The 18,119-nt window shown below is 33.7% G+C and overlaps 1 protein-coding gene across 7 annotated transcripts in view; it reads right to left on the bottom strand.

Moving 5' to 3' along the window:
• The window catches only part of CSMD1 (CUB and Sushi multiple domains 1), a 1,090,193-nt gene that overhangs the window by 194,934 nt on the left and 877,140 nt on the right, over positions 1 to 18,119 (bottom strand). For all 7 annotated transcript variants that reach the window (XM_017814555.1, XM_017814556.1, XM_017814554.1 and 4 more), the window contains 2 exons: positions 17,580 to 17,749; positions 11,078 to 11,234 (listed from right to left, as the gene is read on the bottom strand). In XM_017814555.1, the coding sequence (XP_017670044.1) occupies positions 11,078 to 11,234; positions 17,580 to 17,749 (327 nt within the window). The remainder of the gene's footprint in view (positions 1 to 11,077; positions 11,235 to 17,579; positions 17,750 to 18,119) is intronic.

Below are 18,119 nucleotides of genomic sequence, written 5' to 3' on the forward strand. Positions count from 1 at the left end.
ATATAAATACTCTTTCAGTACATACACAAAAATATTAACAAATGTTTTAGTATTATAAACTAAAGGTAATATGAAAACATTGGTAACATCAATAACTCTTTTAGTGTTACCTAAATCTGAAGTTATTTAAGCTCATAAACATAGTTGATATGTTTAACATATATCAACTGTTCATATGTTTGAACTACCAAAGAGTAATTAAAAGTAATGGTACTTAAGTTTATGTTCTTGGATTTCTAAATGCATATAAATGCATATAAATGTCAATGAATACTCATTCTGCAGTTGCTGCATCCTAAACATCCATAACATAATCTATTTAATTAAATCAATGCAGTTCAAAATAAGAGTTCTTAGCATTTTCATTCTGTCTTGGAACCATTTATGTGCTATTGAAACCTACAGTTGCAGGGAAAAAATGTACTGGAAAATTGGCCAATTACAAAAATCTCTACCTAACTAGAATGATAGAAAAATCTATAGAAAGAAAAGTGTCTGGATAATGTGGCTATAGTGAGGTATCAGAAACTTCCATGAACTTTCAAAGAGCCTACGATGACAAATAAGCATGGGCTGTGTGCACTGGGACAAAATTAGCTCCAGACCTCTCTCTTGGATCTGTAAATTTTTTGGAAGAAGGACTGAAAAATTTTCAGGTCTTGGGAACTGAGCATTTTACATTATAACAGAGATCATCTTAAAGAGAATAAATAACTCATGGGGTTTTTTCAAATAAATGGATATATTTCTACTTAATTGTACAGCAAAATTAATTCCCGAGCATTTTTGATACCTGCTGCTTTGTATCCTTTGGAAGCTGAGAGGTACACTTTTAATTTCTTGGAAGTTTTTCAATCTATTGGCAATTAATTTTGCCTATACAAATGAAACAGTCATTCAATGGATAATACTTTCTAACAAGAATTTCAGTAATTTTTCTTAACATGAGCAATATGTAAAAAATTTATGTAAACATGGAAAATATTAAAGTAGAGATGTGAAGACGTTATCAATAACAGGTCTTTTGAGCCTAAAATGAAAAACAACTCTTTTCTGTCATTTCTTCTGTAATAGATATATTACAAAATGTTCTAAGGCCTTTCCCCACCAATTTCAAACCAGGTTCTTTGTGTCCATGTGTCTTATTCAAAAATTTTTTGTCCTTTTTTAAGCTACAACATCCACATATACAAATAAAAATTACAAATTTAAGAAGCAAATTAAACACATGTAGACAGGTAGTAGAAGATAGTTTTTATGTGACTGTTTTTTGAAAGAAAATACTTTTCATATTTTATTGAAAGAAAATACTTCTAATTAATAACACTACTTGAAAGAGATGAGTGTGCAAATATACATAGATAAGAAGCAGGGATTAAAGGTGAAATTCCATGTGAGTTTAAGAATTTTTAATTCAAGTGTCTACAGAGAAATATCTTCAGGACCTCCATGTCTAAGCCTCCTTTATAATCAGTGGGGAAATGACTGATAGAGCCAATGACTGATACAGTACTTAAAAACAATCTGTAGGTTGCCTATTAGAAGAGACTTGTCTTACCTTTTTTGTGAGAGAAAGGAGAAAGGAAAGGAGAAGAAATACACACTTTTTTGTTGTTGTTGTTGTGTTATTTAGTGCAAGATACCTTGTCTTAACACATACCAATTGCTTCACTGATTGCAAATACATTTCCTCACAGACTTTTCTAGAATACTCACTCTTAGAGGAATGAAGTCACCATGAATGTAAAGGGTGGATTGAAACATGGAAAAAGCACTCTATAAACTTATAAAAACCAGTATGGTTCAGACAGAACTGAAAGTTAAAAGTATCCCATCATCTGCCACTGTGTTGATTCACACACTGACAGGCGAACAACATGCACACAGAACCTGCTTTTCTGGCTAGTGGTGTTGTGCCCAGAACTTCTGAAAATCAAGTTCTGAATACACTGTGGTGAAAAACTTAGATAATAAGAAACACATAATTCTTGTCTACCTTATATCATCCTGTCTTAAGTAACCTTCCTCATCTAGAAAGTTAATGGAAGTAGAAGAAGAGAAATAAATAGGTTTATAACATTCATTTCTAACTATCTTTTTTCCAAATAGTCTCTAATTCTTCATCCTTAATTCTGCTCAGGGTGATTTTAATATGGATAAACTTTTGAAGGAATAATCTTTATTTTATTCTAAAATAACTTGCTGTTCTAAACAATTAGAAACATATTTTGGATCACTGAAAGAATCTGTTTCCTATTTATTGCTAATCTTCAGTTATAAAAAATTACTAGGTTTGAGGACACCAAGTTTAATCTGTTGAAATGTAAATAAGTCCCTAATATAATGACAAGAGAGGAGAAAAAGTCACATTCTTACATCTAAGCTGTTAAAAGGAAAAAATCAGTCAGAAGAAAGTTAAGATCAAACTTTCATCTCAGGGACACCTGCAAATTATTTGAAATGTCTAACTTTATATATTATATTATATATCATTATATGCTACATATTACACTATTATATACTATATGATTATATATTATATAAGATTATAATTTTATATTAGAAGCATGGAGCAGAATAATATATTCACATTTGTATAGCTTAGATTTTATAATTAGACTGTTCTAGTTTATACTTTCATAAATTAAACAACAAATTAACAATGAGGCACCTAGAATATCTTACATTTGAATTGCAGCAAGAAGCAGCTTGCAAGAAGGATTAGTACATCATCTTAGGTGTCTAAGTGCTGATATCTACCTGACTTAAGGAACTGCTTATTAATCTCTCCTTCCCAAAAGAGAGGGTTGAGCCAATAATCCTAAAAAAGAAATAATAATTTCTCATTCAACATGAAGCAAACGTAGGCAAGAAGGCCAGGGGTAAAGAACAGTAAGACACTGGCAGTTCTGTTCAAGTGTTCTAAGCTTTCAGACAGGAATTTTTGCTCATGGGAAAATTCTGGTAGTTACAGCAGTGGGAAGAAATCTACAGTAACTTTACTGTCTACTCATCTAAGACTTGGAAAAGAGGAAAGTATTCACTGCAAACGAACAGGAATCTTTTTGTGAAAAACAGAGGAAATAGTCAAAGTTTTGGAACAAATCCCAGCTAAAATTCATTGAATCCATTTGCACATACATATAATGGTAAAGTCTATAATGGCTTCATAGAAATACATTCTTTTTAAAATATGAGAGAAAAAGTTTAGGTTGAGGTGGAAAAGAAAGTAAAGAATTTCTGTCTTTCAAGACAGAACTTGCATTGATAAATTCATTGATAAACTCAAGGAAACTGTTCCCACTAAGGTCTCAATAGTGCTTCAAATATGATAATTTCTTTAATATTAAAGTAATATAACCTTTAGGCCATCACTTCTGAGATTATGAATTTATCTGAAATCTGCTTGCAGATTTCAATCACATGCTATAGCTACGATGCATACATCAGCAGGTGAGAAACAAATATGCTTAAGAAGCCTACCTGAATTGGCATCACTGAAAAATCTTACCTTCATATTCTAAAGTTAGAATTTCAATATAAATGTAAAATAACATTTGCATATGGACAACTGTGGTAAACTCTGCTAGCCACTCTCTCACCTGCAAACATGACTGCATCTTAAGCTTCATAGCAAGAGATTTTAAAAAGCAGACCTTTTCTTGATAATAGATGTGAATTACAACACTGGGAAAACCCAATTTTTTTAAGCAGATGAGAATCTCTGAACCATGCACCGAAAAGTATGAGAATCTCTGAACCATGCACCGAAAAGTCAGGAGACCTTTGACAGGCTAGAACTGGTAATTTTCAGAACCAAACCAAAATAGCCTTTAACGAATTACCTTTTCCACATGTGTGATATCTCTTATCCAACCAATACGTGACCTCATATCCAACCTCTTTTTTTTTCTTAATTGAAAATAAGAAATAGTTAACATCTTTCTTCTTTCTAATCCCATGCCCAGAGGGATAATTCAGTGATTCAAGGATGATAAATTACATAAATTCTGGAAACTAAATGTTTTTCTTTTGAAAATTTCAGAGTGATATTTTTTTAAAAGTTATTCATCTTGTGTATGTATATTTAATTTAAACAATTTAATTCAAACAGAATCCTGGATTTCACTCCAAGTATTCTTTGGAGAATGCAATTTAATAACCATGGACTATTCAGCCTGTACTCCTACCACAGAACATCAATATACCAGCATTTTCATTTACAAACCATGGGATAACATCAACTTTCAAATAGAGGTTCATACAATGCCTGTATTCACCAAATAAATGGTTTTCATTGTTTCTGTCTTAGAGAAAAAAAAATATTTGGCACCTACTCTGTTTATTAGTTTAAATTCAGCAGTTTCATAGATGTCTTTAAATTAAAAGTGCAAATCAAGCTTAATTATAAAGTGTTATAAGACCAATTTTATACTCATGAAAGATTTTGAGGATTTTGGGGAAGGGGAGAATTATATATATATATATATATATTGAATATACTGAAAGCTGAAGGCAATTTACTTCTTTGTGGCAGGAAAGAGGTAAGAGACTATATGATCATGTTATTAATCAGGATATCATCATTCTTGTGCACAAATGAGCTGAATTAATATTTCTAATAAATACCTTTCTTTCGGCATTAATTAAATTTTTGTTTCTCAATTTTGAAACTTTGATTTTCTTTTAGAATAGTTTTTTCTACACATGCAATACAACTTACACTAATTTGGGATTAGTTACATAATGATACTACTCTTAAAGAACCTATGAATAGGTCACGCATGCATAGGTTAAGACATAAAAATTTAATTTTTTTTTCTTTTGTTTATTTTTATTTAGTTTCATCTTACATTTTTATTGCAGTGTGTATAGGTTCTATTTGGGACAGATCTTATATACAGACTAGTTACAGAAAGGAAACTGCAAGAACTTCTTTTCATTACTGGATTGTTCTGCTCAACTGACATTATAGAGCCTGAGGCAAAGCAACCATATTCCTGAATTTGAGTCTGATTATGTGCTAGAGTAATTGTCTGAGTTTGCAGTTTCAGAACATTGTTTTCACTGACATTCTAACATTTTCAATTACTGTAGAATAGGAAATGAACTAAATTAAATTTCAGTTCATGATTCTCTTAAATTACTTGCCAGGTTTAAACCATTTATGTAAACTTAGATTATGCTAATTCAGATTCACTTTCCATGCACTTTCACTATCCCTTGAAAGAGTTAGGGTTAAAGAATGATAATAATACAGAACTTAAACTGAAAATTAGAACTAAATCTTTAGCAATAACAGAATACTATGAATGCCAAACCACTGCATCATGTCTGAGAAATGTATTAAAAAATTTGTTTTCTTAAACTGAAGAGTAGATCTTAAGGCCAATGAAAAGAATATTTTAAAGCTACTAACTATGCTTTCTAAATATAGAAGATGAGAAATGCAAATTAAAATATTAAAACCTACATTTAAAAAAGTCCATCTATGCACAATCCTAAATCTGCAGAAGCTCTTGGAATGGAGCACAGCTCACAGGCCTGAACTACTCTAGAAGTAATAATAGCCATGCAGAAGTCTGTTTTCAGTGAAAGAAATGGTCATGGATTCAAAATACGAGGAAGTTACTATTAAGTTATGATTTGTGCCTACATAACATGCACTCTCAAAAAAGACAAATCCTTAGTGAGTTTTTTTCCAGCTTTCATTTCTATCTTAGCACAGAAATGCAGAAGACTATCTAATTTCACATCACAAGGAAATGTAGGATAAAATAAAAGACAAGTGTTGTGGAACTAACTTGGAATTTAATTTTTAATCTATAGCAGTAAATCAGAGACAGGTCAGTGAAAGGCCTTCAGAAAGCTAAATCTAGCTGCAGAGCACACCACAAATTTCTAAATGATTTTCAGCCTTTATAAACTCTGTAACTGGTTCTGCATGTTTCTGAAACACAGAAGATTCTATTGTGAGGCAGAACATAGTACTAAGTGGCCCAGTGCAGCCGAGCATGTTCCTACAGATAATGTCTGTCAGTATTTCTGGATGGACCCTTCCACTGACTCCTCACAATGTTTTTTAAGGTTTATTCTGCAGATAAGTGAAGCTTTTGCTTCTATTATTTACTGCATAGGATTGTGGGACCATGAAATTGCCATAGAGTGCTAGATAAGCTGCTCCTAAAAAAAGTAGATGTTTGTGTAAGGTCCAAAAGCAACTTCATGCTCAGACAGGCAACTGCCAGTGCAAGAGACCTTGTGAAAACCTGCAGGTCTGAGGAGAGCGCAGAGAGCAATTCTACATAGCGGTAGAATTCCTTACACATCATAACACCAGGATACGTGGGTAGATGGCATCATGAATATAGTTGCCTATCATCAGGCACCATGAGAAGAAATGAGTTTTGAGATTTCAAGCTGATACTGTGAAGGGAAGAGTGTTTTCTTCTCAAATGTTTGGGAACTGAGAAAACTGTGAAATATACTATAGAGCTCAGTGATCTATGATCTGTGCATCCATATATATATATATCATACAGTAGACAGCGTTAGGCAGTACTCAAAAAACATATACAATACTCAAAAAACATACACAGAACATTTGTATATGAGATGTGTGCTAAAGTGTGCAGAGATTATTTTAGTGCAGAAAAGTACTAAGAAAAGTGAGACTACTGAGTTCAAGGAATGAGGATTAAACAGAAGCAGGGAAGCACTCATGACACAAGTCAGAGTAAGTTCAGTTCTCTGCATGATAAGTGAAAACAGCCACTGTTAAAATTCCTCTTGTGTCAGGACTGATAGGGGAGTGGTTAGAGACAGCAGGGAGACTGCCTGTTTGTTATTCAGAAGCAGTACTGCATTTCTTATTTAAAGTTGCAGTCTGTTACTTCTACCAGACAGCTGTGTTTTGCTTTTTCTGCCTGTCAGTGTGTGGCATCAATAAGATTTCGTTTTTATCTAAATGTCATTTTAAAATTAAATGCTACTGACATGACAGCACAAAGCACTGTCACCTTTATACCAGAATGGCCAAATCTTCTAACTGAGCAATGAACAGGAAAAGTAGGTCCAGCTCTGGGAATTCCTATATCTACATCTTCTCTTCCCCACAAACTAGAAGTGTCTCAAGGAGAAAAGTTCTAATCAGACAGAGGAAAAAAGATGCCCCAAATTATAAAACTGCAATTATGAAAGAATAACTAACATTTTCTCAATGAAGAAAGCCAACTGCTACATGAATCAGTTGTGGCTACAACATGTATAAACTTAAATTTTTACATGCAGATCTCTACTAATGTCCTCTATTCTTAGGGAATTAAAGCCATCTTAAAAGTTCTTTTTGGTTCCTTGAATTTTACAAACACTTCCCATAATGGTTAAAAACTAAAAAAAATGTTGGAGACCCAGGTAAAGAAAAACTTTGCTATTTTTGCAAATTCTGTTTGAGAGGAGCAAGAAGTAACATTAGGGAAAACTTATATAATTTTGGCTTCATTCTTAAGACTAAAATAATCCACTTTCTCATACTTAAAGACTTTCCTATGTAATTGAAACAACACTTATGATGGAATAATCTATTGACACCTGAGATCATTCTCAAGTAAAAACATTTAGTCCCATAAAACTGCTGTCATCATTTCCTCAGCACTGAAATATAGATATTCACAGTTCCCTGTGACAACAGTGTAGAGGTACTATAAGTGAACAGACACTTTCCATTATTCTTCCTAGCACATGATAAGGAAGTGGCTTCATATAAACTTGTTTTACACAAAGTAGAAAAGTTTTCTTCTTTGTTCCGCTTGTCTTTCTTCTCCTCCGGTAGAGTCAGATTCATCTATTGCTCATACTACAGTTTCATTGACTCTTATTCATACTTACCCCACCAATCTTAGGCTAAAATATTCTTCATTTTTCTGAAGCAGTTTCCTTAAATAAAATCGTTGTAATTTTATTCTTTAGTCAAAATTTTTCTTAGTTTCTCTAAAGAGTTAAGATGAGAAAGAGTACAGATGTTTTATGATCCTTTCTAGTAGCTCTATCTATTGGGTTAAACCCATTTCCTTGAAACAATCTTGTAGCTGTAGATCATCAGATTTCGTTTAGAACTTGAATCCTTTATAGATTTCCTTTTTATATCTGCTTATATTCTGATGTCTACAATTTATACAAACATCTCAGATTCTAAATTTATAGAATTTGGTTTTATTATGTCAGTAATGAGATTCTGAACAGATATCAAAGTTTCTTTATCCTCATTTCTGTTCTCATGAATCATTAGCTTTTTCTTCTGCTGTATTTTTAAATTTAGCATTATCTTCAGAATTCACAATATCAAAAAAGGTGGAAAGGTAGTTGCACAGAAATGAAATAGTAAACACAATAGTCTTTTTAATAACCCATTGCAGTGTAACTTCTTAATTTCAATAGCATTAATAGGAAGAAAAGTACTACAAAGACCAACAATTAAGGGCAGCAATTGATGATGCCCTATGGGTAGCAAAAAGCCAGCAACCATACAGGAAGTAACTCAAACTAATTTACCACTATATTTATTAGATCATCACTTCTCCTATCTCTCTCTATCAGTCTTATGTTATTCATTATTCAATTTCATTCACTCATATATATTTCTCATTTCCTTCAGTGAGACAATATTCTAGCACCCTTTTAATTTTTTTTTGTTTTAGTGATTTTAAAGTATCTGCAATTATATTTCAATCTGAAAATTGAATAAACAAACTGAAGAGTAATCTTTCAGGGAAGTTAATTCCAGCTGTAAACTACAGACTTTTTAATCCAAAAATATAATTATCACTTTATGTTTGACGTATTTACCAAATGGAAAATGGACACAATTGTTTAGTAACTGAATTGGAACTGCACCAAAAATTCCAAACCCATCAAATAACAAGTATAAATTTCTGGTATATCTAATCATTAATATATTACCAGATTAGACTCTTTCAGAAAAAGTATTTGAGTTGGTACTGCAACCAGTTTTCAGAACATTGCAAATTATAAAGGAAATTTTAAAAAATTATAAAAGCTGAAAAGTCCCACACTGAAGAGTTTGGAAATAACAGTTACAGTTGATAGAAATCACCTAGTGAGATGGTCACCATCTCAAAATTTATTACATTGAATTTAGCTCCCGAAAATACTGTAAAATGTAAGGAATTAGACTGTATTTACAAATGGGGACATCTTATGTGAGAGAAAGTAAGAAGAAAAGTCATTATAGATAAGCTTTTCAACATGAACAGCTGCAAATTGATCATAAATGATAAAATAAATGAGATACTTGGCAACAAAAAAAAAAAGAAAAGTAAAATGTTATGAAGACATAGGAAACTGAATTTTGCTTCTCTACACAGTATTAAGATCACCATTAAAAGACTATGTCAAATTCTATCTACACTACACAATGTGAAAATACTTGGAAGAATAGAAAACAGATTCAAAACCAATCAGTCAGAAAAAAAAGCCTTAAGACACAAATTATCATATCTTGCCTTACACAGAAAAATAGGCACAAGAGAGCAAATATTATTAGAATTGCAAAGTAAGTGCAACAAAATCAAGCTATTGGATGTAGAAATTAGGCAAAATTCCATCTTTAAATAATATGACATTTCTCAACAGTAGGTGGAACTGATCACTGAAGCAGGATTTGAAAGGAACTGATTCAATACCCTTGAAACCAGAACCCTTAAAATAAGATTATTTTTTAAAGAGGTGTTTGGTTCCTTTTTTTAAAAAGGAAAAATTCTATGGTTTCTCTAGGCAAAGCAGAGTAGATTTCCCTAGTGGTTCTTTTGTGGTTCTGTAAGAAAAAAACTCTAAGGGTGCAATGATAAAATTTGAGATTTACCACGCACAGCAGAAAGACAGAAGGGGAAGTGAATGATTTCTGCTTATTCCACAGCTTGCTCCAGTCCAAAGGGAAACGAGCAGATCTACTAGAAAGAGCTATGATTACATTTCTGTGCCACAGTATGTTGTGGTGCTCTGCTCTGCAGGATTCAACAGCAGCTCATGGAAAGTAATGTATGGCCAGTCTTCGCAAGCGAAGATTTGGGAAAGGTCATTGACCCTTCGAGCCTGCGCAGTGGATTTTTTAGGTGAGACACAGCGTGCGCTGAACTGAGCCCACCCTTTAATCCTGAGGTTCATCTACCGGTGCCGAGCAAGCTTGGACAGTGGCAGTGAGGTCCTCAGGACGTAGGTTTGTTTAGAGTGACCTTCTCTTAGATGGATGGCCTTAGGGCTGACGAGCTCCATCTGCCCGGGGGGCTGGGAATCGAACCCGGGTCGCAGCGGTGAAAGTGCTGCACCCTAACCACTAGACCACCAGGGGCCCCAGAAAGTAATGTAAAAGGCAATAAATTCAAGGCAAAGGAAACTTGGACATTCCTTGAAACCTGCACAAAATATGTCTTTAAGTATGTTGGAATCAAACTAGTTATCCACAAAGTTATTCCCCACTAAAGACTCATTGTTTTGCCAGCAAAATTGATTCAATTAGTTGCATTAGTCTGTGGGACAAGTGCACTCACTTGTCAAAACTTGTTCATTCAGGTCTCCTTCCAGCATACTTCACATTGGTCCTGACAAGCAGTCAAGACACATTAAGTGTACTCCGGTACACAGTATTCTTTTATTCTCATTTTTTCTTTCTTTTCCTTTTTCTCTTTTCTTTTTTTTTTTTTAATATCTGACTGCAGGCATTGAATTTTCCATTTTGGAAATTAGCTCTCTATATGTTTGCTACTACAATGTAATACTAATATATTCAACCCACGTCACAATTCACTATTCACTCCTCTTCAAACCCCACTGCTAAGTCTTAAAAATAATCATGTCAAATTTAAAAAGTTACAATTTTGCTTTTAGCAACGTTCTTAAATTACTAACACCTATGTAGTTATGTAGACAAGTGAAGCTCAGTCTCTTAACCACAGTACCTTCTATGAAACTATCTTCAACATTCCATGATGAATCACTAGAGCTAAGAAATAAACATTTCCCCACAAAGCAATCAATGAGACCATATTTATGAACTACTTACTTGTGTAGGTCAGCTGAAATCCTTGGTCAGTATCAGATCCATTGGTATTAAATTCTATCCACATATGGTTAGAGGTGCTATTAAGGGTAACTCCCATCATGTCATTTTTGGTGAAGGCTCCCAGAGAGCGTGAAGAACTGTCTTTTCCATCATACACCTTGAAGAAACAACAGTATGAAACTGGACATCAAATTTAAAAATTTGAAAAACTTTAGTTTACCAGTATACAAAATTTCCAAAGTTAGCTATGTATTGCCAATAGTTTCCCCCAAAACTTAATGTTTCTGTTTTGTGATATACACACCCCTTGGTTATACAGTTCGGTGAAAACTAAAGTATTCTGTCTCCCTTGAGGTGTTTTAGAGTCTTTTTCCTTTTTAGTTTTGAGAGCTCATCTTGAAAGAAATTAATATTTATATGCAACTTTATCTTCTGAGGTTTCATAAACTCAAATTGTTTTTCGTGATTATTCACAAAGGCCAACAGAAGTATAAGTTCTGAAATCACCATTGAAAGTAAACCCTTGCAGCCTACTCTGTCCCCTCCTGTCTGGATATATCAACAGCAGAGCTGAGGTATTACAGTCAATCTGTCACCTTTTATTTCAGATTCTAAGCCTGCAGCAATTTTTGGGTTACTATAGGTTTTAACAAGGAAAGAGAGGTCTTCAAAAAGATATGTGAGTCTATTTACAAACTAATGTGGAGATGTCCTTATTTACCATGTCATTTTATTGAAAACTCTCAATGGAGTACAAAATCAACAATATCAACAATATTTGTGCTTTTCAAAATTCTAGACTGAATAAGAATACCCTTTTAAATAGTCACCAACACAGGACAAGTATAAACTCTTGGCTTGGAGGTTAAAAGTTTTTTTGCTTATTGCAAAACCTTGGAAACCACAAAGTGAGAAAATAACTTTCTCTGTTTTTGGTTTGGTTTGGTTTGGTTTTTTTCTCAAGATGAACTTAAAAAGCTAATTTCTTCTTTAAATTAAATAAATTGCCTGTACCTTCTCATGGAAAAAATAAGCAATATGAAATGTGTAAATATACACCATACATGAAGCATCATGTCAATGCTTATACAAAAGCAAGTAACGAATTTGGACAGCTGGTTTCTGATATGAAAGATAATTTGCCCTTATCTCGTATGTCCTAGAGTGACTATAGACAACCACTGCAAAAGCTACAATTACAGTAACTATTTCAAGCTCTGGATCTTCATCTCTCCACTTGCAGACCTTGCGGTACAGTGAGGATTTATACTGATTCCAGACAGAGGCAGAAAATTATCCATTTAACAGTATAAATTGTTACATTTGAGTCACAGACACTTCTTCCTATTTGAATGTCCAGTTAGATCTATTAATGAAATTTAGAAAGGCATCTTTTAAGAGGACAGATCATTGCAACATTTGTAGGCGATGACCAACAATTAAAAGCCGTTCTATTTTCTCTGTGGAGAAAATACCAGCATGCCATCAATATAGATACATGTCTTGACAGTACCATGTTCCTCTCAAGTGTCAACATTAACAAAATAAAATAAAAAACCAACATGCAAAAGATTTTTTAAGACAAAAGTATACATTTATTTTAATAAACATACATAGATATAAATAATTAACTTCTCCAAAATAAGCTTTTGAAAAATAATATATTGTGCTAGCCATTGATAGAACAGTAGATCCTTATTACTAAGGCAAAGATTGTCTTATATCACATAGAGGAGATGTATAGAAGATACAATCAATTTTATTTAATACTCATACATGCAGTAACACATATTTAATGTCTACCTCTTGGAAGAAATATGACTCTAAGTTGTGCTAAAAGTATCTGAAAAATTACTTTCAAGATTCTAACCACTGTTGTGGGACAGAATTACAGATCACTTTCATGGACTGATTATGCTTTATTTGTCAGAGCTGGAAATCTATTGTACAAAGTAAATAAACATTTGTTCCCCATAAGACTTATTTCCACAGATATATTATACTTGACTCATGAGATAATACTTTGAATGGAATGTTCTATTAATTGTAATTAATTAAAAATGCTACCTATGTTTAAAAAGTGTTTTTTCTTCTATAAAACAAAACAAAACCCCCATGTAAATACTACAATTGTGCCTTAGACATCTTGTTCCAACAGTATTCTGCCTCTCTGACTGTTACAGACACTCTTTCCACCTGAGGATTAATAAATTAAAAAATAATATCTCTCAAGATTAATCCATACACAAATAAATCAGTGTTTTATTAAATTAAAATTAGATAAGAGACATTGTGTGAAAACAGCTGTTACAAAAAAACCTGCCACAATCTGTACCTGTGACACTTGTCCAGCTGTTGTTCATGTTACAGACATAAGTAGGTACATATCTACTCTAATAACTGAAACAGTGTTAATGAACAAACACAAGCATTGAATCTCCCTTGTTTATACTGAAAAGTTGTTTGAACCAACCCTAGAAAGGAAGCAGCTTTTTGCCTGACAATTCTTTGCCATGCTAATTATTGTGGGTCAAGGATCATTTCCAACAGATAGTTTGTGTGCAACCATTGTGTCATGTCATATGTGATTGACTCTAGACGCAGAGAATACATTTAATGAACTAGTCTAGACATTATAATTATTTATTCATATTTAGTGAGTATGTTAAGTCATTTGGGAGAATACATTTGAAATATAATTCACATGCTGCAATTACATGCTCTGTCATGAAGAAAAGAAAGTCTATTTGGCTAAATGGATGAATGACGGAATATTACCTTCTGGTTTTCCTCTTACCCCTAACAAATTCACTGCGATTGCATTATAAAGATTTCAGCATAAGTAGCCACTTCAAAGAATTATGAAACTTCAAGTGGCAGTTAAAACAGGGAGTTCAGGAGGATGAAGTGTTAGCAAGTGAGGAAGATAAGCTTCAAAATAAAGAGATAATCCAAGTATTCAGTTTTGCCATATGCCCTTCAAAATGGTGAGACTGTTTCTATTACTTTACAGGAATTCAAATTTCTATCCCGCTAATTCAAGTTCAAATTTTGTCAGAGCTATAGAACACTTTGCCCACAAATTACAGTCATTAACCTGCATGTATTCTTCTTGAAAGTGATAGTTTTGACCCTTCCTTTGTTGCCAGAAATAATCTTGCAAATTATATGATATATCATGTGCACTTCAGCCTCAATATCCAGACTCAATATTCCCACTTGAATACCAAGCTGAATATATACAGCTGCAGGTAGTTTATATTTTCAAAGCAAGTAAATAGTGACACAGTAGGAGTCCAGTCACTGCAACTTGATTGTCTACACAATATTTATTGTCAGTACATCTGGAACACATTTAATGTGGACTTACTAACACCCTCACAAATCTTCCCCTAGAAGGCATTAGTGTAGGAGCTGCATAGGCCAGGGACTGTTTCTGAGAGACAGTTTGAATGAGTCACCTCGTTGTATAAGATTAAAGAGCATAACATTATAGATGTAGTCAAACTGCAGAAGCTGGTTTCGGGGACAGCAGGGAATGATCACAGCATTGTTCGGAGCACTAGGATAAATTTAGCCAGAGCATTCAGAGTTGCCCCATTTCACCTAAATGTTTGTGAGGAATAAAAGGGAAGTATTTGCTTTACTAGCTGGGGTTAAAACATTCAGACAAAAGAAGAAGACAGTGCTACAGTTATTCATGAGGTGAAATGCTCCAGTAACAGCACTGATGTATGTGCACCTGCTGTGGGAATGTAAAACACTCACCTGAAGGAGAAGGAAACGCTGGTTAGATTTTCCTAAATCCAGTTTCTAATTCTGACAGTAAAAGGAAATTCCTTACAACTAAGTTTAGCAAATTTCCTTAATTGCTGAGATCTTTATGGCTTAAAATCATCCCAAAGGGAAATGCTTTTAAAATGTTGCTTTGATGGCTCGGGAAATAAATCCTGTATAGCTTGCTGTCATTGTTTTGCTTATTCCCATATAAATTTCAAAATCCCTTCATTACATCCTCATGGAGTTCTTAGTGATCTCACCTCAAACAAATAGTGACCAGGAATGTCTGACACTCCTGGTGGGTTGACTTTGGGATTATTACATTATTATTTCAGTTTTGATTCAGTCCTCTTTATCACACGCTACTGAGCAACATTTTTTGCTCTTTCTTACATGTGTTTCCCCAGTGCCACTCCCCTGCCTTGGCTGTGGGCTCAGCCATGCCTTGCAGTGGGTGGGTCAGAGACGGCTGGAATTGACTGTGTCTGGCACGGGGCAACTCTGGCCTCCCCTCACAGAGTGGCCCTGCAGCCCCACTGCCCACATATGGGCACCTCCATCCAATGCAACATTACGTATGAATATGTCTTTCCTTTAAAATAGAGTAAGACATTCAGCTGGGAAAATGCCCTATATTTCAGCACAAGGTTTATAAGTATTTTTAAGCCTTAGTGTATTCCTTGCAAGCTGCCTGCAAGGTAATCTTGGGGCTTTCTTCAATGGAGGCATAAAATACAAGGCCAGTGTTTATAACATGTTTTGCTCATATTTTGGATGCAGATAGTAGAGAAAGCAACTTCGACATCCACTACCCTGCCAAAGGGCTGATTCCAATGGAAATATGTAAAAGGACATCCTGGCATGGGAATGGAAAGGAAATAGACTTTATTTTCATAAGTACAGGTTATAGACAGACTATAGTGGAAGAGAGCTTAATTGTATAAATGGCAGTTGTGCAGTGCCAGTTGACTCAGAATCAGAGAACAGGCCTTGCAGTTCAGACATCAGCATAATTTTGCCTTTACTTCCTTTGGATCCTCAGGAGTATTGTGCTAACAGATCTATGAAAGAAGACAGTATCTAACAGATTGCTCAGAACAGCTTTCTTTCAGGTAAATCTTTCTTATATCTCCAGTGAGTATCATTAAGTGTGCTCAACATTACTCACGAAATGTTCTGAAGGATAATTGAGTTTCTTGAATGTTTCTTTATGATTTTCTAAGGGTTTTTTGTTGTTGATTTTTAGGTAGTTTATTAAATTATTTATAAACCATATATGTGCAAAGCTTCTGGGAGACTTATGTATCACATTCAAGCAACTCAGTGGGCAATTAAGTTCTCTTTTGTCTGATACATCTGTTCAGAGCAAAAATACCTTTGGGGATCTGCACTGTCAGACCATGGATAATGGGAACAAAGGACAATATAGACCACATATTTTGCTCACCTACTCAATTCTCTTTGATCTAAAAGCAAATCCATAGGCCAAAGTCTTGTAGTGTTTTATACATGGTGGCCACACAAGCATGGAGGATTTTATCATCAATAATTTAGTGGGTAAAGATGGAGAAAATGCCGTTCCTTTTATTGCAACTTTTGGATATTATTGGGGGATTCTCAAAACTTTGCATATTTCATGGTCAAATGCAGCCTGTACTTGTTGAAAAGAACAAATATAATAACAAGGATACAAGCATCCATATTAAAATGAAGATTTTTTTCTTTTTCCCTCCTCACCTCATCCTATCTCTAAATGCCTTGTTCTTTGCAGGAAATGTCTAACATGGAATTGAATTGTCACACTCCATTACACAACGAATCTTTTAAGATGACAAAATGGATAAAAATATAGTCACCAAAATTTGATCTGTAACAATGGTATCTTTAAAAGCCTGTGGGAAGCATTCAGTGCAAATAAAAACAAACAAACAAACAAACAAACAAAAAAAAAACCCAACAAAAATCAAGGTTGAAATGTAGACAGCAATTTCTAACATGTTAAATGGGGTGCTGGGATATCTCCAGAAAGGAAGTTGTTGAATACTTTGTGATTTTAAGTATTAATTAACTGAAAATTTGGAGGCATAAATTTGAAAGACTAATTTCATGTATGGTCAACACTTCAGATGAATGTCATGATTTTCTGTACAAGAATGTAGCAGTCATTATTAAGAACAGGCAAATTATGGCAATGCTGTAGAAAAGCACATGTTCAAAATCTATGGATATTTAGGCTGATATTTAAATGTTATCTGCAATTTAAAAGAATGAAAGACATCTATAAGTACAGATTTAGTCAATGCCACCATGTTAGCTAGCTTCTCTCTACTTAAATGAGTAAATTAATTATTTGAAAAAAAAACCCAATGGTTCTGTTCACAGCAACAAAAAAAATCTCTGTGCTACACTTATAAGTATTGCTGCAAACATAAAATAATACTATGTATTCAAATTCCAAGTTCACATTTTATGGTTTTTTTTTACATTTTAAACCACTTTAAGCGGTCTAATACTTCTAGAAATGTAATTGAACTCTCAAACCTATAGTTTCTTTGCACCTAGCATTGACTCTAATATAAAGGAAGTGATGCTATCCACTTAGAATTCATTAATTTTGTGTCAGAAAATGGAATGAAAATAAAGATAACTGGCACTAAAACCAGATTTGTTCATGCATTGTGAATGTTTAACATGACAGAAAGTGGAATTATTTTCTTATTACCTTAACAATATCTCCCTCGTGCAGCTGAAAGCTCCTGGCTCTAAGATGGATCCCTTTTCCAGCCTCTGTTTCAATTTTATAGATACATTCATGGTTGTTGTCATAATTAGATGGAAAATTTGGAGACAACAATGTTCCTTCATTTCCAGAGACAGTTGCTCCACATTCAGCTAAAGAAAACAGACACATGTAAAAAAAAAAAAAAAAGTGAATTATCCATTTCAAGAAAATATGGGTTATTAATAGTAATATTTAAACCCTATGAAAACTCTAACAGGCTACCTAGGAAAAGTATATTTCTACCAGATATCTGTAAGAACAACTCCTAGAAACCCTATCAAAGTTCCTATCTCCTGCATTTCACTGAGTCTGTTTATTATATGCACTTATCTGCTTTTACCTTCAATTTATCCCTTGTTCCTCCCATCAGACTAGGCAATAGTGCAGGTTAGCCTGGATACTATATACATTGGATATTTTATTGAGATATAGTTATTGTGGCAACATTTGAAATAAACATAACTTTGATTTTACTTCCGC

This window comes from Lepidothrix coronata, unplaced genomic scaffold, assembly GCF_001604755.1.
Source record: "Lepidothrix coronata isolate B3197 unplaced genomic scaffold, Lepidothrix_coronata-1.0 Scaffold45, whole genome shotgun sequence".
Lineage (NCBI taxonomy): Eukaryota > Metazoa > Chordata > Aves > Passeriformes > Pipridae > Lepidothrix > Lepidothrix coronata.